This window comes from Acomys russatus, chromosome 31 (genome assembly GCF_903995435.1).
Source record: "Acomys russatus chromosome 31, mAcoRus1.1, whole genome shotgun sequence".
NCBI lineage: Eukaryota > Metazoa > Chordata > Mammalia > Rodentia > Muridae > Acomys > Acomys russatus.
In genome coordinates, this window is record NC_067167.1 from 12950815 (window position 1) to 12975669 (window position 24855).

Below are 24855 nucleotides of genomic sequence, written 5' to 3' on the forward strand. Positions count from 1 at the left end.
CCCCAGCCAGAGGAGTCTCAGTGAAGAGGGTGAATCTGCCCTAGAATTCCTCCTTCTACACCACCCCAAACTGCAGAGGTCACCCGCCTAGGCCGACTGAAAACACAGGAAGGACAGGCAGCTGGGATCAACCTACTCAGCCAGAACGTTTGTGTGCGGACCTTATTCTAGGTCCCAAGACTGCTGATCTGAATTACAGCAGTAAAGTCCAAACAGATATCTACTTTGGCTGGCTCTGCCTGGAGCCCAGGGGGCAGAGGAAAATCACCAGAAGTGAAACCGGATCACCTACCTGTTCCACAAAAATACCCCCTGATCCCCACAGGCAAGAGCACCTGACCTATAATCAGTCATCAATTAACCACTCTCAACCAGCAAAGGTCACTACAAAATACCTTCCAACATCAGAGCCATCAAAATGACAAGAGGACAGCGTAAGAATGCTATCAAAAACCAAAACAGTTTGGCATCTCCAGATCCCAACATTCCCAATGAAAACAACCTAGAGAACCTAACAGCAATGGATAGGCAAGAAAATGACCTCAAGTCCTTAGTAAAGAAGATGATAATTGAAGAAACAAATAAAATCTGTAAACAAATGCAGGAGGAGGCAAACAAGAGGGCTGAAGAGTTAAAAGAGTCATATAAAGAGGCACTTGAAGAATTTCAGAAAAATATAAATAACCAGATTATGGAAATCATTAAAGCAGTCCAAGACATGAAGATAAAAATGGAAGCTATGATGCAGGAACACACAGAAGAAAAACGTGATCAAGAGTCTGCAAAGAAGAAAGCAAGCATCTCAGGGGTGGCCTTATCTAGCAGATTGCAAGAAATGGAAGAATGAATATCGGGACTTGAAGATACAGTCGCAGAACTGGAAACAACCATTCAGGGAAATGCTTAATCTGAAAAGTTCCTAACACAGACCATTCAAGAACTAAAAGACCACATGAAAAGATGAAACTTGAGAATAATACGGATACAGGAGAGAGTGGACAGCCGACTCCACAGCCCAGAACACATCTTTAATCAAATAATGGAGGAAAATTTTCCCAATTTGAAGAAAGAGATGCATACGAGCATACAAGAGGCCTACAGAACACCAAATAGAATAGACCTGAAAAGAAAATCTTCCCGCCACATAATAACAACACAAAATATACAGAACAAGGAAAAAATATTGAAAGCGGCAAGAGAAAAAGGCTGAGTAACATACGAAGGCAAACCTATGAGAATTACTCCTGACTTCTCAGCAGAGACCATGAAAGCCAGAAGGGCCTGGACAGAGGTGCTGCAAACCCTAAGAGAACAGAGATACCAGGCAAGACTACTATATCCAGCAAAATTATCAATAACCATTGACGGAGAAGACAAGTTATTTCATGACAAAAACAAATTCAAACAGTACCTAGCCACAAATCCGGCTTTACAGAAGCTATTAGAAGGAAAACTCCACCCAACTGGTCAAACTACAACCAAAACTACATAGGAAATAGGTAAATATACCATTGCAAAATCACAACCTCACAAAATCCCAACTGTCACAAATACCAAAAATGAAGGGACTTACCAATCACTGGTCATTAATATCTCTCAACGTCAATGGTCTCAACTCTCCAATAAAAAGACACAGACTAACGGAATGGATGCATAAACATGACCCAACATTCTTCTGCATTCAAGAAACACACCTCAACCACAAGGACAGACTTTGCCTCAGAGTAAAAGGTTGGGGAAAAATATTCCAAGCAAATGGTCACAAGAAGCAAGCTGGGGTAGCCATTCTAATATCTAATAAAATAGACTTTCAACCAAAATTAATCAAACGAGATGAGGATGGACACTTCGTACTCGTCAAAGGTAAAGTCAACCAAGAAGACATCACAATTTTGAACATCTATGCTCCGAATACAAGGGCTCCCACATTTGTAAAAGAGTTATTAACAAAGCTTGCCCCACTCATTGATACCCACACATTAATAGTGGGAGACTTCAACACCCCTCTTTCACTCAAGGATAGGTCTTTGAATCAAAAAATAAGCCGGGAAATAACCGCATTAACCAATGTCATGAATCAAATGGATCTAACAGATATCTACAGAAGGATTATACCTTATATACAAGGATTATACCTTATATACAGGATTATACCTTATATACAAGGATTATACCTTATATACAGAAGGATTATACCTTTTTCTCAGCACCCCATGGAACGTTCTCTAAAATTGATCACATAGTTGGTCATGAAGAAAACCTCAATAGATACAACAAGATTGAAATAATACCTTGTATCTTATCAGATCACCATGGTCTAAGGCTAGACTTCAACAACAACAGAAATAACAAAAAGCATACTAACATGTGGAAACTAAACAACTTTCTACTTAATGACACATGGGTCACGGAAGAAATAAGGGAAGAAATAAAAGACTTTCTGAAATTCAGTGAAAATGATGGAACAACATACCCAAATTTGTGGGACACATTGAAAGCAGTGCTAAGAGGAAAATTCATAGCACTAAGCGCCTTCAAAAAGAAAAAGGAATCATCCCACATAAACAACGTAACAACACATCTGGAAGCTCTAGAAAAAAAAGAAGCAGAAACACCCAAGAGGAGTAGACGCCTAGAAATAATCAAACTCAGGGCTGAAAATCAATAAATTAGAAACAAAGAGAACAATCTAAAGAATCAACAAAACCAAGAGCTGGTTCTTTGAGAAAATTAACAAGATAGACAAACTGTTAGCCAATCTAACTAAAAGACAGAGAAACACTATCCAAATTAACAAAATCAGAAATGAAAAGGGAGACATAACAACAGACACCGAAGAAATACCAAGAATCGTAAGAACCTACTTTAAAGGCATTTATGCCACAAAATTCAAAAATTTAAGGGAAATGGACAAATTTCTCGACCGATTCCATTTGCCGAAATTGAACCAAGTCCAGATAAATAAATTAAATAGCCCTATTTCGCCTATAGAAATAGAAGCAACCATTGATAGTCTCCCAACCAAAAAAAGCCCAGGGCCAAATGATTTCAGTGCAGAATTCTACCAGACCTTCAAAGAGGAGCTAATACCGATACTATTCAAGCTATGCCAAAAGATAGAATTGGATGGAATATTACCAAATTCCTTCTATGAGGCCAGAGTCACATTGATACCTAAACCTCACAAAGATCCAACAAAAAAAGAGAATTTCAGACCAATTTCTCTTATGAACATTGATGCAAAAATACTCAAGAAAATTCTTGCAAAGCGAATACAACAGCATATCAAAGACATCATTCACCATGACCAGGTAGGCTTCATTCCAGGCATGCAGGGATGGTTTAACATACGGAAATCCATCAATGTAATCCACCATATAAACAAACTGAAAGAGAAAAACCACATGGTCATCTCTTTAGATGCAGAAAAAGCATTTGACAAAATCAAACACCCATTTATGTTCAAAGTTCTGGAGAGATCGGGAATACAAGGCACTTATCTAAACATAATAAAGGCCATATACAGTAAACCAACAGCCAACATTAAATTAAATGGAGAGATACTCAAGGAAATTCCTCTAAAATTGGGAACCAGACAAGGCTGCCCCCTGTCCCCTTATCTCTTCTCAATATAGTTCTTGAAGTTCTAGCCAGAGCAATAAGTCAGCAAAAGGAGATCAAGGGGATCCAAATGGGAAAGGAAGAAGTCAAATTATCCTTATTTGCAGATGATATGATAGTGTATATAAGTGATCCGCAAAATTCCACCAGAGAACTCCTACAGCTGATAAACACCTTCAGCAAATTGGCGGGATACAAAATAAACTCAAAAAAGTCAGTAGCTTTCCTGTATACAAATGACAAACAGGCAGAGGAAGAAATTAGGAAAACTACTCCCTTCACGATAGCCACAAACAATATAAAATATCTAGGAGTAACTCTAACCAAGCAAGTGAAGGACTTACTCGAAAAAAACTTCAAACCTCTGAAGAAAGAGATTGAAGATGACAGGAGAAGATGGAGGGATTTACCTTGTTCGTGGATCGGGAGAATCAACATAGTAAAAATGGCCATCTTACCAAAAGCAATTTACAGATTCAACGCAATCCCTATCAAAATACCTACAAAATACTTTGAAGATATTGAAAGATCAATTCTCAAATTCATATGGAGAAATAAAAAACCCAGAATAGCAAAAACAATCCTATACAACAAAAGATCCTCCGGCGGAATCTCCATACCTGATCTCAAGCTGTACTACAGAGCAACAGTAATTAAAACAGCATGGTACTGGCAAAGCAATAGACTGGTGGATCAATGGAATTGAATCGAAGACCCAGAGATGAATCCACACACATTTGCTCACTTGATTTTTGACAAAGAAGCCAAATCTATTCAATGGAAAAAGGATAGCATCTTCAACAAATGGTGCTGGTCTAACTGGATGTCTACGTGTAGAAAAATGCAATTAGACCCTTATTTGTCACCATGCACAAAACTCAAGTCCAAGTGGATTAAAGACCTCAACTTAAAACCAGAGACATTAATTCAGTTAGAGGAAAAAGTGGGGAAGAGCCTGGGACACATAGGCACAGGAAACAACTTCCTGAACAGTACACCAACAGCCCAGGCCTTAATGTCAACAATTAATAACTGGGACCTCATGAGGCTGAGAAGCTTCTGTAAGGCAGGAGACACTGTCAAGAGAACAAAGCGACAGCCTACAGAATGGGAAAAGACCTTCACCAACCCTTCATCTGACAAAGGTTTAATATCCAAAATATATAAAGAACTCAAGAAATTAAACACCACAAAACCAAACAACCCAATTGCGAAATGGGGCTTGGAACTTAACAGAGAATTCTCAACAGAGGAATATCAAATGGCCGAGAAACACTTAAAGAAATGCTCATCCTCGTTAGTCATCAGAGAAATGCAAATCAAAACGACACTGAGATTCCATCTTACACCCATCAGAATGGCTAAGATCAAAAACTCAAATGACACCACATGTTGGCGAGGATGTGGAGAGAGAGGAACACTCCTTCATTGCTGGTGGGAATGCAAGCTAGTACAACCACTTTGGAAAGCTATCTGGCACTTTCTCAGAAAAATGGGAATAGGGCTTCCTTAAGACCCAGCCATCCCACTCCTTGGAATATACCCAGAAAATGCCCTACCACATAACAGGGACATATGCTCAACCATGTTCATAGCTGCTTTATACATAATAGCCAGAACATGGAAAGAGCCTAAGTGTCCCTCAGTAGAAGAATGGATTAAGAAACTGTGGTATATTTACACGATGGAATACTACTCACCTATTAAAAACGAGGAATTCCCGAAATTTGTGGACAAATGAATTGATCTAGAAATTATCATAGTGAGTGAGTTCACCCAGAAGCAAAAAGAGACAAACAGTATATACTCACTTATATCAAAACACTAGTCCAAGGGATACGTACCATGAAAATCTTTACTTACCAAGAAAGTGGGTCAGAGGAGAGGATATCCGATTGAGACTTTAGGCAAGAGTAGCATGGAAGAAAGAGGAAATAGTAGGACCCACAGGGTCCTGGAAACCTACAAGAAGAACTTTATGACAGGCAGATCTGGATCCTGGGGTCCTCCTCAAACTAAGGCACCAGCCAAGGAGAATATAGGCAGTAAGCTTCGAACCCCTACCAAGACCTAGCCGACGAACATGATATTCTCCACCGTTGAGTGGAGAGTGAGATCTGACTCTCACACGAACTCTGGTGCCCCATTTCTGACGACGTCCCCTGGATGGGGAGACCTGGTGCCACTCAGAGGAAGTATAGCTAGTTACCAAGAAGAGACTTGATATTCTGAGAGCATATATAGGGGGAAGAGGTCTCCCTCAGTCACAGACATAGGGGAGGGGAGAAGGGGAGAAATGGGAGGGAGGGAAGAATGGGAGGAAACAGGGGAAGGGCTAACAATCGAGATGTAATATGAATAAATTAATAAAAAAAGTGGGGGGGGGGGGGAGTAATGACTGCTTTTCCAGACAACCTGGGTTTGGTTCCCAACACCCAAATGGTAGTTCACAACTGCCTATAACTCCAATTCTAGGGGATCTGACATCCTTAGGTCTCCTTGAACACCAGGCCAACACATGGTGCTAAAACATGCACTTAAACTACCCATATAAAATAAATGAAACAAACAAACAAACAAACAAAAAAACCCCAGGAAATTACGATTAAAATGGTTTTCAGAGATAAATAGTTTTGCCTGACTAAAGAAAAAAAAAAAAGCTACATGACTAGAGAGTAAATATTTAAATGTGCCTGGTACCTGCATATGCAAACTATTTCTCTTAATTCAAGTAAGCCACAGAGTAGTAGGTAATACACTCTAAAAGCTAAGCATGCTGAATATGTAACTCAGTTGGTCTAGTGGTCTAGTAGTTTCCCAAGTATGCGAAACCCTGGATTTCATGCCACATAAACTGGACATCCTGATGTTTGCCTGTAATCCTAGCGTTCAGGAGGACGCAGGAGGATCTGAAGATAAAGGTCATGCTTAGTTACATAGCAGTTTTGAGACCACCCTGTGCTACATGAGGCAGTCTCAAAAAATGTTATGTTTGGAAGTTTTAGTTTATTTATTTATTTGGGTTTTTTTGAGACAGGGTTTCTTCGTTACACTGAGCCTTGCCTGTCCTCGACTTTCTTTGTAGACATGGCTGGCCTCGAACTCACAGAGATCCATGTACCTTTGACTAATGCTGGGATTAAGGTGTGCTACCACGCCCAGCTAGTTTGACCATTTTATAGATTGAGAATTTGTTGTAGTCTAGCACAGCGCACTATAAAAAATTTGATAATAAACTATTTCTTAGAAGTAGTTGCTCTTAAAGTACAAGCAGAAACATTTTTGTGTTCCAAAGTGTTAAAAAACAAACAGACAAACAAAAAAACGAACAACAACCCATAAAGACAAAAATAGAAGAACCAAAACCACCTTTTCAAGTGCAGAAGAGGCTTTTTCTACTGTGTCTAGGATGCAGAGCACTCTGTTTTCTTTCTGGTCTACTTAAACATTTCCTCGCTCAACTTTGTAAACATAGCCAGAAGAACTAATGACAGGTTCAGTGCATCTGGCCTTATGTTAAGGTCTCTGGTCCACTTGGAGTTGAGTTTTGTCCAGGCTGATAATTATGGGTCTGCTTGCGTTCTTCTACATGCAGCCATCCAGTCTGACCAGCCATTTGTTGAAGAGGCTGTCTTTTTTCCAGTGTGTTTCTGGCTTCTTTCTCATCATTGTTACAGCTCAGGAACCAGAGTGCCCGTGTTCACTTCCTGGTGCTAGTCCTTTGAATGTTTGTGAGCATGGTATTTAATATTTTTACATTTTTTAAAAAATATTTTTACATTTTTGTGAAATATTTTATTATTAATGTATGGGTTGTCTTTACCTGCATGTGTGCCTGTGTACCGTGTGCATGCCTGGTGCCCAGAGAGGCCAGAAGAAGGTATTGGATCACCTGGAACTGGAAGTACAGGTGGTTGTGAGTTGCCATGTGGATGCTGGGAATTGAACCCAGCCACTGCTCCAGCTCATTATTTAACATCTTAATGACTCAGTTTCTCCACTAAAAGCTTTAGAATTATGTTTATTTAGTTGTTCATTGTGTGCATGGATGTCTGTGTGCTATAGAGTGAGCGTGGAGATGAGAGGACAATGTACAGAATTCAGTTCTCATCTTCCCAGAAATTGAGCTGAGGTTCTCAGGCTTGGTGTCTAGTGCCTTCACCTTCTCAGCCATCTCGCCAGCCCAGTTTCTCCACTTTCAGGATGAAAGTTGTAATTATACATATTTCAGAGGGCAATGAACTGAGACGAAGTTTATAGAGCTCTTCAAAATAGCATCTGACAGATGAACCCCAGCCATTGTTACAGTGCAAGCAGTCTAGGAACACGTAGAAAATAATGATTGTCTACTTGGATTGGGAGTATTTCTTAGTTCCATTTGACTGGATATATTAGTTGACAGTTTGTCACTGTATCAGAGTACCTGACACACGCTACATGGATGGGACATATTTAGCTCACAGCTTTGAAGGTTCAAGGTCAAAGTGGCTCAGGGTTAATCCTTGGCCACAAATGGCAGATAGCAATGGAAAGAGAATATATTGGGAGCAAACGAGTGATTATATCTTGAACTAGGAGCAGGACAGAGTGAGAGCGTGAACAAGACAGAGAGACCAGAGTCCTGTTATCCCTAAGGGCATAAGAACCAGTCACAGAAGTCATTGCTCAGAGGCTGAACTAAGCTGTCATCCCAGGAACTGAGGGGAGGAAACAGAGGTGGAAAGGTTTTAACAGATGGAGTCAGTGTGGCCAGCAAGGAGACTTAGCTCCAGGGTGAGAGGAAAGCATCAACTAAGGAGCTTCATACTGTGGTCTGATTGGTCCTAATCTCTCTGTTTTGGATTTTCCAGGTCTTAGACAAGTCATTAGAGAGTAGTGCCCCCCCCCCCCATTTGGTGGGGGGTAGGTGGGGGATAGGAGTAGGGGGTGAGACAGTCTCACCACGGAAGTGATCCACCTAAAGATCTGTTCCTGAATCTAAGGTGACTGCAAGTTTGGACCAAAGGCCAGAAGCTTCTAGATGCTGCTGCAGGTCATGTAGAACCTTTGACCTTGCAAATCTTGAAAATCCTTTCACCTTGATGCCTTTAGTCTGGAAGGGGATGATAGAATAGGTATTTTTAAGGCTAACCAACCTTGAATTACCGGCTTTATGCAGATACTCCTTAAATGATTAACTTGCCTGTGTGCAGATTCTAGCAGAAATCTCATCTGAAATTTGAAGACCAAAGAGACCAGATGCAAAATGAAAGCCCAGTTTGCAGGTTTCTCCTCTTTTTAGCTATCCATTGTGACATTTGCAGGTCCGTGTGTGTTTGTGTGTGTGTGTGTGTGTGTGTGTGTGTGTGTGTGTGTGTGTGTGTGTGTGTGTGTGTGTGTGTCTCCTGTTAGGCTCCTACTCCCTGCCTCTCTCTTTTTGCTTTTTGAGACAGGGCTTCTCTGTGTAACTTTGGCTGGCATCAAACTCAGAGACCTGAGCTGCCTGCCTCTGCCTCCCAAGTGCTGGGATTAAAGGTGTGAGCCACTACTACTGGTTTAGGCTCCACCTCTGTAATGTCTCAGTATCACATTACATTGGGGTCCGGGGTTCTTTGGGGAACATCCACCATCCAGACTTAGACTGCAGCACTAGACCATAGAAGGCACGTAGGAGTTTGCTTGACAGAGGAAGAGCTAGGCATTCTGGGACTTTGGGATGATAGCAATAGGAAGCAGAATGGTGTTCTCAGAAGCAGCCGTGTTGGTCAGCCTGGCAACGCTACGCCAAAGGGTGAGGCTTGCTCCTATGTGTATCACAGGCGCCTTTCCTTCCTTATGTGGTCATTCACCAGCTCTGGCTGGGCTTGACAACAAGTACTAAATTCTTAGTGTGGAATATAACATTTTTATGACAGTGATTGGTGATTTGGGTCTTTATGAACTTAGACCTTAGTGCTGGTACCCCAGAAACCCACAGCTGTCAGGACCATGATCCAGGAACACAGATTCAGTGTACCCCAAATACCATGTTCCCATGTGGTGACAGTTTCATGGAGACTTTATAGTAAAAAAGCAAAGAAAACCATGAATCAAAACACAGATACATTGGTGGAAACACTAGGTAGGTGGATTACAGTGAAGTGGAGATCTCTGCTCTAGGCTCCAGATGCTGTCTGAGGATATGCTTAATCTCTGTGTCGGTGAAACTGAGTGGTCTGTGTATATTCAAGAGTGCTTACCTAATAGTTATAAGGTGTTCAGTGAAACACAGAGGTGGGCAATGAGTGACTAGGGGCCTTAGAGAGCCCAAGGTAATTAGCTCCCAACTGTAACACCCCAGTTCTCCACAATCACAGGGATTTAACCATAATAATAATAATTATTGTTGCGTATGATGTGTGTGCATGGGTGAGAGGTACATGTGTAAGGCAGGACGATGCTGTGGACTAACTTCTCTCCACCTCCTTTGTAGATCCACCGAGTGAGCTCGGGTCCCCAGGCTTGGCGATAAGAGCCCTTCCTTACTGCTGAGCCGTCCTTACAGAGCCTCATCTCTGAGACAGGGTTTTTCCGTGTAGCCCTGTCTATCCTGGAACTCACTGTGTAGACCAGGCTGGCCTGGAACCTGGAGCTCTGCTTGCCTCCGCCTCCCAAGTGCTGAGATTAAAGGTGTGCGCCACCACTGCCTAGCTCAGTAATTCAGTTTTGAAGTGTAGCCGGGTAAAATTAGAAATTTTTATTTGGGAGAAGGGATTGTTTTCAGGTTTCAGTAATGTATCTCTGAAAGTACTGAAAAATACATTGGTAATTTACTATTATTTTTGTTTGCCATATCAAGCACATAAGTTCAAGTGTCTCATTCTGTCTGGTGCACAGGGTTAAAATCTTTTAAAAAGGATTTTATTTAGGGTCTAGAGAGATGGCTTAGCTGTTAAAACCACTTGCTGCTCTTCCTGAGGACACTAGTTCAGTTTCTAGCACCCACACCAGGTGGCTCACAACTGTCTAATGCCAGCTAGAGGGGATCTGATGCCTTCCCACTTCTGGGCTCCTCAGGCGCGCGCACGCATGTACACAAGTAAATAGTTTTTAAAGGCTTTGTTTATGTTTGCAGATGTATATATGTGGAGTGTGTTTGTGTGAATGCATGTGCATGTGTGGGTGTGGGTGCTCCTGGAGGCCAGCAGAGGGTGCTGGAGTTCTTGGCACTAGAGCTACAGCTGTTTGTGAGCTGCCACTGTAGGCACTGGGATCCGACTGCAGTCCTCACGACAGAGCACTGGTAAGATGCTCCTAATCACCGAGCCATCACTCCTTCCACCCCCGCCCTGTGAATTTATAAAGCATTCACTGTTATATTACCTTGCTGTTCATGGAAAATACCGATAATTGTAAAATACCTGAAGCAGTATGTTAAAAAGCAGAGATAAAATTAAAAATGAAAATCGGAATGGTTTTCTACAGTTATCCCCTAATGGAGGCTTCATTTCAAAACAGTGTTGCTTGGGAGCCATGTGGACAAACCAACACATGGTAGGCAAGCACGTGACCATAGAGCTGCATCCCAGCCCTTAGTACTTGAAAAACTTTAGAAAATGCTCTTTAGAAAAGGAGATGATAGCCTCAATTACATTTCAAGGTTTGTTCTCCGTATGATTGCTAGCACCTTCAGCAAGTACTTTACACTTCATTCATCTGAATTCCCACAGCTAAACCTATCGAAAAGACAAGTGGTGCTTCCAGAGGTAATTCAAAGTTTTAATAATGGATTTTTAAAAAGTTACCCAGAGAATACCAAACTCAGCTCCTAAATGGGATTGTGTAATTTCCATCCTCAGAAAATTTAAAAACACTATGTGTATGCCAAATTTTCTTTCTGAAATAGTTTGGGTTGGTTTCTAGCGCTGGGATTCTAAGAGGTGACTCTGAGAGGAGTGTTATGACCGTTGACTATGGCTCTCAGGATGATGACTGACAGCGCTGCTGTGTGAGCTGCCGTTAGAGGCCCCTCAGTCCCCCGCCTTCTTGTGGCTCGGCTAATAGCAGAGAATTGTCTCTTCTCCGTGAGAGTCTACAGTGAACCAAACGTGTACGGAATGGTCTTGCGTACTGCCTGGAGAACGGTGCTGAACTACATCCTCATCCAGTTGGACAGGAAGTCGACACCAGGCTGCGGCTGTTTACAGGAGTGTCACGTTCAGACCTGTGCCCCAAATTGTAGACTTACTACTAGAGTTGTGGCTCTGAGCGATCAAAACAGCCGTGATAGACAATGGACATGGGGTAAAATGAATCCCATCGCTGAGGTCTTCTGGTTTTAATACTCTGAATTTGCTAGGGTGACTCTTGGGTACATTAGCTGACAGTAAAATAAGTGTAATTTATATTCTCTTTCAGATTTACCAAAAACTTATCTCCTGACAAAATCAATCTAAGCACCCTTAAAGGAGAAGGTGAGCTGAAGAACCTGGAGCTGGCTGAGGAGGTGCTGCAGAACATGCTGGACCTGCCCACCTGGCTGGCTATCAACAAAGTGTGCTGTAACAAGGCCTCCATCAGGGTAAGGCTTGGGGGCTGCGGACACGCTTGCCTCATCTTTACCCTTGAAAATCAATGCTGAGCCTCAGACCCTTCGCTAAGAAACATTCTATTCCTATCTTTTGCACAATTCTGTTCATCCTGTGAGTGCAGTTGAGGGAATATGTTAGTAACTTACACTTACATTTTGTTTAAAACAATTTTTTGATATTTTAATACAATTAATTTGTTATAAATTACCTGGTTCACTTTGCATATATTCAGTGATAACTCCCCCCTTAGGACTTATTGTCAAATGAAGTGTTTTAAATTTGCTTTTTGTTGTTCTTTTGAGACAGGATTTCTCTATGTAGCCCTGTGTAACTCTAGACTCATCTTGTAGACCAGGCTGGCCTCGAACTCACAGCGATCCTGCTGCCTCTGTCTCCTGAGTGCTGGGATTAAAGGCGTGTGCCACCACGCCTGGCTGTGTTTTAAATTTGTAATACTTTATTTTAAAGATATATATATATATATATATATATATATGAGAGTTGGTATTTATTATTAGACATTATGCTATTTTAGAGTTTAATCCTTTCCATGTATTTCTTTGTTATTTTGAGAAATTTAAGGATTTCTATCTATTATTAATATTGCAGTTCTTATTATTCTGATTTTTGTTTCTAATCTTATGTCATGTCAGTTCGTAAATCTCTTTTTTTTTTTTTTTTTTTTTTTTTTTTTTTGAGACAGGGTTTCTCTGTGTAGCCTTGGCTGTCCTGGACTCACTTTTAGACCAGGCTGACCTTGAACTCAGTGATCCACCTGCCTCTGCCTCCCAAGTGCTGGGATTAAAGGAGTTGCACCACCACGCCCGGCTGTCAGTTCTTAAATCTTACAACCGCTTGTTGTTAAAGACTAGGTGTAGATTGAGAGGTTGCTTGGGAGATGCAGTGTATGTCAATGTTTTTTATAAAAATAAGGTTTGGGTTTGCTTTGTTTTGGTGTTCTTCGTTAATTTAGGTCTATGACTCAAATATCAGCAAAAACTTGACTGGACATAAGAACATTGTCTCTTTGTAGCCGGCATTTGCCATCAATGATTTTATTTTGGATTTACCGGGAATATCTGCAAAAATGCTAGTTGGAATTCTAAAGTTAAACAAATTAATAAAAAGTGATTACACTCTGCTGATAACTTCTTAAATTATGAAACTAAAATGTATTTTAAGGACTGGTAAAAACATGTAACTAGCAGAACTTGAAATTCTCTAAATAGTCAACTATTTTCTAACATAACATAGATACCTGATTTCAATACTATGAATAATTTGCTTAATTTATTATTTCACAACTAAGAGAGATGTATAATGTAAGTTGCAGTCTATCTTTTATATGCAGAGATGTCTGTCAATTACTATTTCATATTAAATTTTAATAACTCATTTTAAAGAATAAATTTTATTTGTAGATTCCATGGACAAAACTGAAAACACATCCCATCTGTTTGGTGAGTACTGAAACTCTTTCAAAAATAAGCATTTGCATCTGTAAATTACCTGTTCTGTAAATATTAATATTTTTTCTTGGACTTTCCATCTGTTACTTTTACTTTATATTTATTGGACTTAATTTTCAGCTGTTATATATGAAACTTGAACTTTAAGTTAAGAGGAATTTAAAAAGTTATTATTTCTAGAATATTATATCCCAGTTGGCATATTTTATTTTATCTTTTAATTCTTCACTGATATAGAATTACTTCAATAACTTTTGACCCAGACTTTTTGTATTTTTGCTTTTATTGGTGAAATAAGTTTAGTAATATTCTGTAGTATACTTCACTTTTGTTTTTTTTTTTTTTTGTTTGTTTGTTTTGTTTTGTTTTTGTGTTTTGAGACAGGGTTTCTCTGTGTAGCCTTGGCCATCCTGGACTCACTTTGTAGACCAGGCTGGCCTCGAACTCACAGCGATTCGCCTGCCTCTGCCTCCCGAGTGCTGGGATTAAAGGCGTGCGCCACCACGCCCGGCTTTAGTATACTTCACTTTTAAAAAAATTGAATAAAATATATCAGTTAACCCTTTGGTTTTTCTTTAAGTTTTATTTTATTATTTGTGGGTGTGCGTGTGCCCCTGCCCTGGTGGGCATGTGGATATTGAGGGCAACTTGTAGGAGTTGGCTCTCTCCTTCTACCATGGGCTCCACCTAGGAACCTTAGGTCTAGGTTGCCCACCAGTTGCAGCATGTGTCTTTAACTGAGCTATCTTACCAGCCCTGTTTTTGTTTTTTTTTTAATCGATTCATTCATTCATACCATAATTTTGGAGGTGGTGTTCTCAACTGAATCTGTGTACTTGAGCATATTGACCTAGTTTCTACCCCAACATCATTCTAAAATTATTCTTTATAAAATCACCTGTTTTCTTTTTGTTTTTTGGGTTTTTTTGAGACAGGATTTCTCTAGGTGTAGCTCTGCCTGTCCTGGAACTCACTCTGTAAACCAGGCTAGCCTTGAGCTCACAGAGATCCCGAGTGTTGCGATTAAAGGCATGTGCCACTACCATCCAGCCAAGATTATTCTTGTCCTTGACTTCAGTTATCATTGAATAAGATACTTCCTAAACCAGAATTTTCTACCTTAAATGTCTTAACCCCCCAAATCCTAAGAAAGCCTTAGAGACAGAAAAATGCAACACTAAATGTCATCTTCCCATAATCACTTGCTCCACCCACTTTATTCATCTCAGTTACTGGTCTCCTGAAAGCTCTGCCCAGCGCTCCAAGTTAGAAACCTCAGTGACTATCAACTCTAGCCCTGGACTCAATCTCTGGCATCTGATTGATCTTGCTTCACCCTGCAGACTCTTCCTTATCTCTCGCCTGGAATAATGCCACCACCTTCTCAATGCTCATGCTGCCTCCAGCCTCTTTTCTGCTCGGAAACTAAAGCCTAATTATCAGTACATATTTGTATAAATCAGAAATCTGATTGGCTTCCTGTGATGGGTTATATTGGCTAAAGTTACCTGTTTTTTAATTTTATTTTTTGTTTTCCGAGACAGGGTTTCTCTTGGCTGTCCTTGACTCTGTAGACCAGGCTGCTCTTGAACTCACAGAAATCCACCTGCCTCTGCCTCCGCAGTGCTAGGATTAAAGGAGTACGCCACCACAACCTGGCCATTTTTGGTTTTAAGGAATTAATATTTTAGCTGAGCTAAATAGTCCAGTCCTACACAGAGAAACCCTGTTTCAAAAAAAAAGAAGAAGAAGAAAGGTTGACTAAACAAATATACAATAAAATAAGGTGGTTTTAGATAATGATAAATGTTGTATTTAAAATGTAGAATGAGGGGCTGGAGAGATAGTTCAGCGGTTAAGAGCACTGGCTGCTCTTCCAGAGGTCCTGAGTTCAATTCCCAGCAACCACATGTTGGCTCCCAGCCATCTATATGATCTAATGCCCTCCTCTGGCCTGCAGGTGTACATGTAGATAGAACACTCATATACATAAAATAAATAAATACAATCTTTTTTTAAATAAATAAAATCTTTAAAAAATAAATGTAGAATGAAGAAGTTCTAGATTTGTAGATACACTCACTGTTAAAGACATTAGATCTATCTTCAAGAAAGAAATTATTTGGAAAAGCACTTTTCCCATGATGGGAGTATTTCCCACGCTTGTTCTATAGTTTGCTTAGCTTTATATCTCATAGCTCAGGTCTCAAGGTGAGATAAGGCTTTCAGATGTAGTTCAGTCCCACTTGTTAATATATAGCTTATCAATAATGCAATACATACGGGATTAGAGATTGCGCTTCATTAAATCTTGTGACTTCATCATCTGTTAATGGCCCCCAATGCATAGAATGTGCATGTCGCCTTTTCCACCGTACTTCAGTATAGGACTGAATGCTTTGTTTTCCCTTTTAGTGTTTTTGTTTTTTGGGTTTTTGTTGTTGTTGTTGTTGTTAGCTTTGGTCGTAAATAAACAAAAGAGAAAATACACTTCATACTTCACAGCGCACATACGTCTCTAATTATTTGATGTTTATTAGTCTCTAGACAAAGTCATAATGGAAATGAGTACATGTGAAGAGCCACGCGCCCCCAACGGCCCCTCTCCAATTGCCACTGCTTCAGGCCAGAGGTAAGCCATGTCCCCTGCTCTGTGTGGCTGTCCAGGGCCATCTTTTCCACAGTGGACTCTCTTTGCAGCAACAGGACAGGAAGAATATAGATTCCTTAACCTCGGATACCCTCTGCCTCAGCCACCTCTTCGTTAGGCAGTCTCCACATTTAGCTAGGAGCAAGTTATTTTTACATTTCATTGCTCTTGATTGTCACATTGTTAAATAGTAATGAGTAGCCAAGAACAGTGCAGAGGAGCCTAGGTATTCTATAAATCAGATCCTCTCTTAATTTTTTATTATAATAGTTATCTGTGGTTTCATTTTCCATAAATGCAGTTAACAGTGAATAGTGACAGTCTAAAAATACTAGATGGAAAATTCTGGAAATAAGTAATTCATAAGTTTGAAATCTATGCCGTTACGAGTTTCATAAAAGAGTGGAATTTAGCTAGAGATCCTAATCATCCTTTTGTCCAATATTTCATGCTACACAGGCTACCAGGTAGTCATTTAGCCTGGGCTGTCTGATGACTTGTCAGCTAGCACAGGGTTTTGTGTTCAAGGAACTTTTCCGTAGTACTGCTCACAGACACCACAGTATGTACACTGCTGCCTCATTTAATCTAGCATGTAGGCCGACATTGTCTTACATTATCACAAGAAGGCTGTGTTTAGCATAAGATATTTCAAGCTGGGGACGTAGCTAGGTTGATAGAGTATTTACTTGGCATGTTTGAATCCCTGGATTTATGCAGCACTGTATAGGAACAGATGTAGTGGGATATGACTGGAATTCCAGCCCTTGGGAAGGAGAGGTCTTGGCACATTAATATTTCTCTGCACCTCATTTCCTAGGCATTAATGAACTTTGGTCATTCCTAAATGACAAAATGATGTCTTGGTAAGTTATAGACTTTTAGATACTATAAAATTCATTAAATAAAAAATGTTACTTTCTGCCAGGTGTGGTGGTGCATGCCTTTAATCCCAGCACTCGGGAGGTAGAGGCAGGTGGATCACTATGAGTTCAAGGCCAGCCTGATCTACAAAGTGAGTTCAGGACAGCCAAGGCTACACCAAGAAAGCCGGTCTCGAAAAACAAAACAAAACAAAGAAGGTCACTTTTTATAAGTTAAATCTAGTTAGATAAAAATCAGATGCTAGTTGTGCATGGTGGCGCATGCCTTTAATCCCAGAGGCAGAGGCAGGTGGATCTCTGTGAGTTCAAGGCCAACCTTGTCTACAAAGTGAGTCCATGATAGCCAAAGCTACACAGAGAAACCCTGTCCCAAAAAACCAAAAATAAATCGACAAATATTTAAAAAACAAATAAAAAACAAATCAGGTGCTAATAAGATAGTAGCATGTAGACTCTTTTATAAGGCTTTATTGGGTAGTTGAAATAGATTTTTAAGACTTATTTGCAGAGGATCCAGTTGCAGTTGCCAGCACTCACCTGGTTGCTCGCAACCTTCTAAAACTCCTGTTCTAGCATTATCCAACATCCTCTTCTGGCCTCTGTGTATTTACTTATATATGCAGGCCAAACACTCATATGTTTAAAATACAAACAAATCTAAAAGTTTACTTGTTTAGGAGCTGGTAAGTGGGTGAGGGCTGCAGGGGTACACACGGTGGAAGCAGGACCAACTCAGACTGCTCCGTGGCCTCCTGTGTGTGTGTGTGTGTAGCGTTTCCCGTTCTGTGCTGAGATGACTGACCACACATAACAGGGAGAGGGAAAATGGCTGTTAGTTAGCTTAAAAATTTCTCCTCTATCTAGAAACTTTGAGGTTTTAGAGTGTGGATTAAAACTTCTTGTCTGATAGAGTGGTTGGTTTTTTAGATTGGTTTAGATAGTCAGAAAGAGTTGCAAGAAAGGTAGAAATACTTATAAGATTATTGAAAGAGGGAAAAATAGGAAAACATATAATAAGTGTGAGACCATTAGCTAGTGATTTTTAATGACTTTATTCTTCCTTTAGTGCATTGCATTTGTTTTGCTCTGTTTTCCAGCGAATATGGTTTTGCTGAAAAAGTCGTTGAGGGAATTACTGTTTCTGTCAATTCTATTGTCATCAGAATCGGAGCGAAAGCTTTCAATGCCTCCTTTGAACTTTCTCAGCTCCGTATCTATAGTGTCAACGCCAACTGGGAACATGGAGACTTGAGGTTCACACGGATTCAGGATCCACAGAGAGGAGAGGTAAAGGCCTTTTTTCTTACTAAAAAGCATTTTAGTCAGTGATAAACAAACAGACATTTAAAATAATTACAGCTGGGTTGGCAGGATGGCTCAGTGGGTAAGGGCGTTTGCTACTAAGCCTGATGACCTGTACTCCATCCGTGGGACACACATGGTGGACCGAGAGAACGGACTCCTGCTGAGGCACATGGGTATCCACACGTATGTACGCATATACACACATGCACACAAAATCAATTTTAAAAGGAGCTAAAGTGACTGGAAGGATGCTTCAGCAGCTTTGAATACGTGATGCTATTGCAGAAGACCTGGGTTTGGTTCCCAGGACCTGTACTGGGAAACTCACAGCCACCTGTGACCCAGTTTCAGGTGGATTCTCTTTCCTGGCTTCCACAGGCACATGCACATGTGGTGCACACACATGTATATACTTCAGTGTGCATGCATGTGCTCACATGTGCACACATACATACACACATGCACATTAATTGCATCTATGGTTGTCTACAATTGCACTCTGGTTGATTTTCTTTTCTGGACTTGTAAGTATACTTTTTTCTATTATCCTAAATAACTTAATTATAAAATGTTGCTATTTTAATGTTTTACTATATAAATGTTTCACTTTATGAAATAATGAGTCCTACTTGTTAATTAAGTGCAGGGCTCAGAGGTTAAGAACACTGTCTGTTCTTCCAGAGGTCCTGAGTTCAATTCCCAGCACCCACATGGTGGCTCACAGCCATCTCTAATGAGATCTGGCGCCCCCTTCTGGTGTGCATGACGACAGTGTGCTCATATGCATAAAATAAACAAATCTTTTAAAAATTGTGCATGTGTGTATATGTGTCTGTGTATATAGACACGTGTGTACACTGTGTGTGTGCACATGTGTGTGTGCTCTGTGGCATGCACATAGAGGTCAGAGAACAACTCTGTGGAGTCAGTTCTCTCCTCCCCTGTTTATGTGGGTTCCAGGGATTGAGCTGAGGTGAGCATTTCACAGCGAGTGCCTTTAGCGCCTTTTGCATTTTATCAGACACTGCTTACTGATGTTCTAGTGCTGCTTGTTATTTCCGTTCGTCCCTAATGCTCATGAGTACAGTTCTGGATGTGTGTTGTTGTACTTGATGATGCATATAAAATGCATGAATATTTTCAGAATGTCACAAAAATAGGTTGGGAAGGTGTATTTTTGTTTGCTTTCATATATGTACATTTTTAAATTTTGCATGAGTGTTCACAACTATCTGTTTTCTCCTTAGGTTTTAACATTCAAAGAAATAAATTGGCAGATGATCCGAATTGAGGCAGATGCTACCCAAAGTTCACATCTTGAAATTATGTGTGCTCCTGTCCGGTTAATAACTAACCAGTCAAAAATCAGAGTCACCCTTAAAAGAAGAGTGAGTAAGCTCCTTTCTCAACCCCTGTGTGAGCCTTTTGGGTAGGCAGGGGGCTGTTAAGGGAGCAGTGACACTGAGTGCAGTATTCAGACTGTTGGCAGGTGAGGGGGGACTGGCGCCATCGGTCACGCTTGTGGAAAGCTAGTATGGTTACAGCACTCTTCATCTGGGAGGTGAGTGTTCACGTTCTCAAAAGTGTGTATTCTCAACAAATTGGATAGATTCTTCCAGAGTCAGGTCTTTATTTGTTGAACATCTAGTCTTAGAGTTTCATTTTACAGGCTGGGAGTATAACTTGTGGTAGAATGCTTGCTTAGAATAAGGCTGGAAGGAGGAGGAGGAGGAGCAGGAAAAGGAGGAGGAGGAGGAAGGAGGAAGAAGAGGAGGAAGAGGAGGAGGAAGAAGTAAGAGGAGGAAGAGGAGCAGAAGTTGTTTCTCTTCCTGAATTTTGCTTCACAATGGTTTTTATTATAGGTAGGCAAACTTCAATCTTCAGTAAGTTTTTAAGATTTTTCCAGAGGGCAGGCATGGTGGCACACGCCTTTCGCCCAGCACCTGAGAAGCAGGGTTCCAGTTCCACTGCGAGGCCTGTCTCAAGCAAACAGGAGGATGCTGCTGGTCGCTGATGTAAATGAGGCACTGGTGGTGGAATAGTAGAGTTTGACAGGCAGTGCTGGTTTTTTTCTCCCGAGACTGGGTTTCCCTGTGTAGCCCTGGCTGTTCTGGAACTCGGAGATCCGCCTGTTTCTGCCTCCCGAGTGCTGGGATTAAAGGCGTGTGCCACCACTGCCTGGTGAGACAATACTTTTAAAAACAGGCCTAACTAAAGACTCTGCAGCGTGTGGTGTGCTTTCTGTCCCTGGCATAGTAACTTAAGTAACTGTGGCAAGCTCCACTGGAGGGAGGGAGCCTTCTCTGAGCTGAACAGAGATTCCATGAACCGGGAAACGTGGGCAAAATGACCGTTAGGTGTTTGATGAATTGTAATTCCCCTTTCTCAGGAAGGATGCATTCAGTTAATAGAAGTGATTATAGTCTGCCAACTGCATATAGAAATCACATATATGGTGTGTAATTTGTACTTCAGAAAACTATCAGTCATCTTTTAGCACTATTATCTCTAGTTTTGGGAAATATTCTATTTTATTGGAACTCAATAAGTATTTGTTACATTTTTTAAATTATTGTTTATTGTGTGGGCAGGGGGGACACATGCCATTCTGTGTGTGGAGGTCAGAGGGTGACTGGGTATTGGGCATTGTGAATATTGGGTCTCTCCTTCCACTATGTGGTCCTGAGAATTGAACTCAGAACATCAGGCTTGACGGCAAGCGACTTTGACTGCTGAGCCATCTTGACAGCTTAAAGACTTACTGCATGAAGGCAGTGTCCATGTTCACACTTAATCCTACTGAAAACTGTATGCTCTTTATGTAAGCATAAGTAATGCAATGCTTTTTATGTAAACGTAATGTCAAATGTGCGGTGTCTTATTCTTGGATTAATTTTCTAAACATCTTTATTACAGTTAAAAGACTGCCATGTCATTGCCACAAAGTTAGTTCTAATACTGGATGACTTGTTATGGGTTTTAACGGATTCTCAGCTGAAGGCTATGGTGCAGTACGCAAAGTCTCTTAGTGAAGCAATAGAAAAATCAACCGAACAAAGGAAGAGTATGGCTCCCGAACCTACGCAGGTATGCTGCAGATGCACAGAATAAAGACTCTCTATGACTAGTTGGTAATCCATATGGTAAATACGATACCATAACACTGAAGCCAAGTGTGTTCTTTATCTACATCTGTCACAATATAACATTATAGATGAGATTACTGTGTGTCTGGCGCTTATTTTGCTTGGAATTCTTTGTACAAGGCATAGAATATTAACAATGTAGAAGTATTTGATGGTATAATGCATGAAGGACATAGGAGTATGCTGAGTCTCCCACCTCATCACACTGTGCCTTATTTCTGAGACAGAGTCTCTCACTGAGCATGCTGCTAGAATGGCAGCCGGCCCCAGTTCCCCCGTCTCCATCTCGCACAGTGCGGGGCTATAGTGGGCGCTGTCCCACTTGTTACGTGAGTGCTGGGGACTTGGTACTCAAGTCTGTGTGCTTGCCCCGTAATTGCTCTTATTCACTGGGCCATCTCCTACCCCAGTAATGCTTTTCATGAAGAAAATACTAGTTTTAAAGTTTTTGAGGTAAAAGGAAGTGAAAATTAAACCTAGGCATTATGAGAGAAGGCGTGGGAGGCTGATAGCACAGATACCTGGAGCTGGCTGGAGACACTGACTTTTTTTTTTTTTTTGAGACAGAGTCTCTCTGTGTAGCCTTGACTGTCCTGTACTCACTTAGTAGACCAGGCTGGCCTTGAGCTCACAGAGATCCGCCTGCCTCTGTCTCCTGAGTGATGAAATTAAAGGCGTACATCACCACGCCTGGCTGGAGACACTAACTTTGAAAACAAAGCTTCTGTTAGAATTTTCTGATGGCCAGTGTTGGGGTGGGGATAGAGAATCAGAAGCCTCAATTTATCTGAAGAAAAAAATGTTTTTGGTCTTTTCCAGTATTAAATTCTTTGTAGAAGGGATATGGAAAATTCTAGTAAGTAGTATCTTTGATTATTTTGTTAAAAGTAGAAATAAATTTCATAACTTGCTGTTGTAAAGTTTATGAGAGGTCATAAAAATCATACTTCTGTAAGGCTTTTTATGCAGTAGTGCCTCTCAGCAATCTAGCCTATTGGTAATGGAGCTTGGTACATGCAAGTGGCCTCATCGTAGGCTTTCGGTGCTGTTTCTATTGGCCGTGTTGACTGCTTCCTGCTCACAAGGGTACACAGGCACCTGTTCCTGTGGAGGGCCATGTGGTCCTGCTTTCAAGGGCCTCCAAGTTATGGAGACTGAAGTGTAAAGTAAACAGAGGAGCTCCCCTTAAGTGTTAAAGGGACTCAAATGAGAGGGAGGTGGGAAAACGATAGGAGCTGTAAGTTTTAACTGACTTTCTGCAGAGTTCGGAGAGCTTTTGTAAGGAACAGGAGACCACATCTTAAAAAGCGAGGGACCACGCTAGGGTGGTAGCTCAGTGGGAAAAGTGCTTGCTGAACCATTGCTAGGATCCAGGGTTGGATCCCCAGCACCCACATGAGGCCGGATGTAAAGTAAGCCTTTAGTCCCAGTCCTTCCATGGCGCCATAGGAAGAGAAAGATTTGTCGCTTAGATGGAAGGCGAGGTTGTCCTCTGACCCCCACACACACTGGCACATGGAGGCCTGTACTTACACAGCACACACACGGCCCATACACGGCCCACTCTTTCTTTCTGAGATGTGTATCTAAGGAAGTTGAGTCCAGCCTTCCAGCTTAATGTGCTCTTCATTTCTCCTGACTGCCTAGGAGATGCTTGTTTTAGGCGTTGCACGCATTCTCCCATGCCACGATTGCTCTTACCCTACTTAAGAAGTGAAAAGCGCCCTCTTATAAATATTCAGTCAGTGATGGATTTGTCCAGGAAGAAAAAATACTTCAGGGAACAACACATAGGAAATTTGAGCTACTTGCTGCCAGAAAGGATTGTTCTCTGGACCGAGTGGCAAGAGCGTTCCATGACTTTGTTTTGAATACATGTGAAGGGGGAGCTGCTATACCTCAGGAGGACTGTAAAAGGATGGGTTACCACAGTAGTATCACACGGCGAGCACATTATGAATCCTGCTGTGCCACCTGGAGTTTAAAGTACCAGATCCCATTTTTACAACACATTCCCCTCCTCATTTTACTCCATCCATTGGTGAACAAAGTTTACCGGGCTTGTAGCCAGGGAAACAAGTAAGTACCTACCGAACTGATGGCAAGCCTTGTCTTGTTCTGCCAGGTTTGTACCCAGGTTTGTAGAGGGAGCCTAACTTACTTGTTTTTACTTTATTGTTTTGGTTTTTTGAGACAGGTTCTTACTACGTAGCCCTGGCTCATTTGGAATGTGCTTTGTAGGCCAGGCTGGCCTTGAACTTACAGAGCTCCAGGTGACTTTGCCTCCTCAGTGCTAGGAGATGTGTGCCACCATGACTTGTCCTGGCAGCCTAATTGTGAACTGAGGAGCAGCTTACGGGACTGCAGCGGGTCATTTTTCCTGCGGCATCTGGGCTCTAGTAGGATTTTCTATGTGGAAGTTCAGTCAGACATATGGCTACAGTTATTGAAGAGGAGCTACAGAAGGGAACAGCGTTGGAGCCAGTCTGGACGAAATGTGTACATGAATTTTTGAAACTAGCTTGAGAGAAATGTCAAGCCAGATTGGAAAGGAATGACTTTGTCTTGCAGAAGTTATGGATAAGGAGCTGAGTGAGGACTTCAGAATGATAGTGTCTTCTTTTTGTCAGCCATAAAAAGAAATACAGAGGAGGAAGCAGCTTTGATTAAGAGGTGCAGGTAAAACAAACAAACAAACAAACAAACAAAAAACTAGGAATGTAAGATGTACAGATGTTCACTGAAATCCATTGGGCTTACACTCAAATTGTGTGTAGTTCTTGAGTTCTTTAATCTAAATTTTATTTTTATATAATTCAGGAGGTATTTTAAGGCAGCTGAGCTACTATATTATGCTCATTTTTCATGCGTCTATTGCTGGAAACATTCAGGCTTGCTTGTGTGTGGCGTTCTGAGGGTGTGAGCGCGCAGTGATCACGTGGTTTGGCCTCCTTAGAGCTCTGCTGCTGCTTCATCTGCACAGCACGCCAAGACCCCTCAGGCCCCCAGCGCTCCTGACCTGAGTGATGCAGTCGTGAAGCTGTTCAGTGACTTGGATGTTAAGGAAACCTCCCATCATCTAGTGATTTCCCACCTGGACCTGCACATCTGTGATGATGTCCATGCCAAAGACAAAGGTAACCTCGCACCAAACTAGTTTGCCTTTCCACAAATCGTCCTCAAAACCACTGTTTACTGTATGTAATATATGTGGTGATGAGACATTATTTG

General features: G+C 41.2%; 1 protein-coding gene across 1 annotated transcript in view; it reads left to right on the forward strand.

Annotated features, from left to right (window-relative positions):
- Positions 1–24855, forward strand: part of Bltp3b (bridge-like lipid transfer protein family member 3B) — a 72739-nt gene that overhangs the window by 21990 nt on the left and 25894 nt on the right. The window contains exons 2-8 of the mRNA XM_051139945.1: positions 11998–12160; positions 13592–13630; positions 16180–16271; positions 18271–18460; positions 19726–19866; positions 21395–21565; positions 24581–24761. Coding sequence (XP_050995902.1) covers positions 11998–12160; positions 13592–13630; positions 16180–16271; positions 18271–18460; positions 19726–19866; positions 21395–21565; positions 24581–24761 — 977 coding nt within the window. The remainder of the gene's footprint in view (positions 1–11997; positions 12161–13591; positions 13631–16179; positions 16272–18270; positions 18461–19725; positions 19867–21394; positions 21566–24580; positions 24762–24855) is intronic.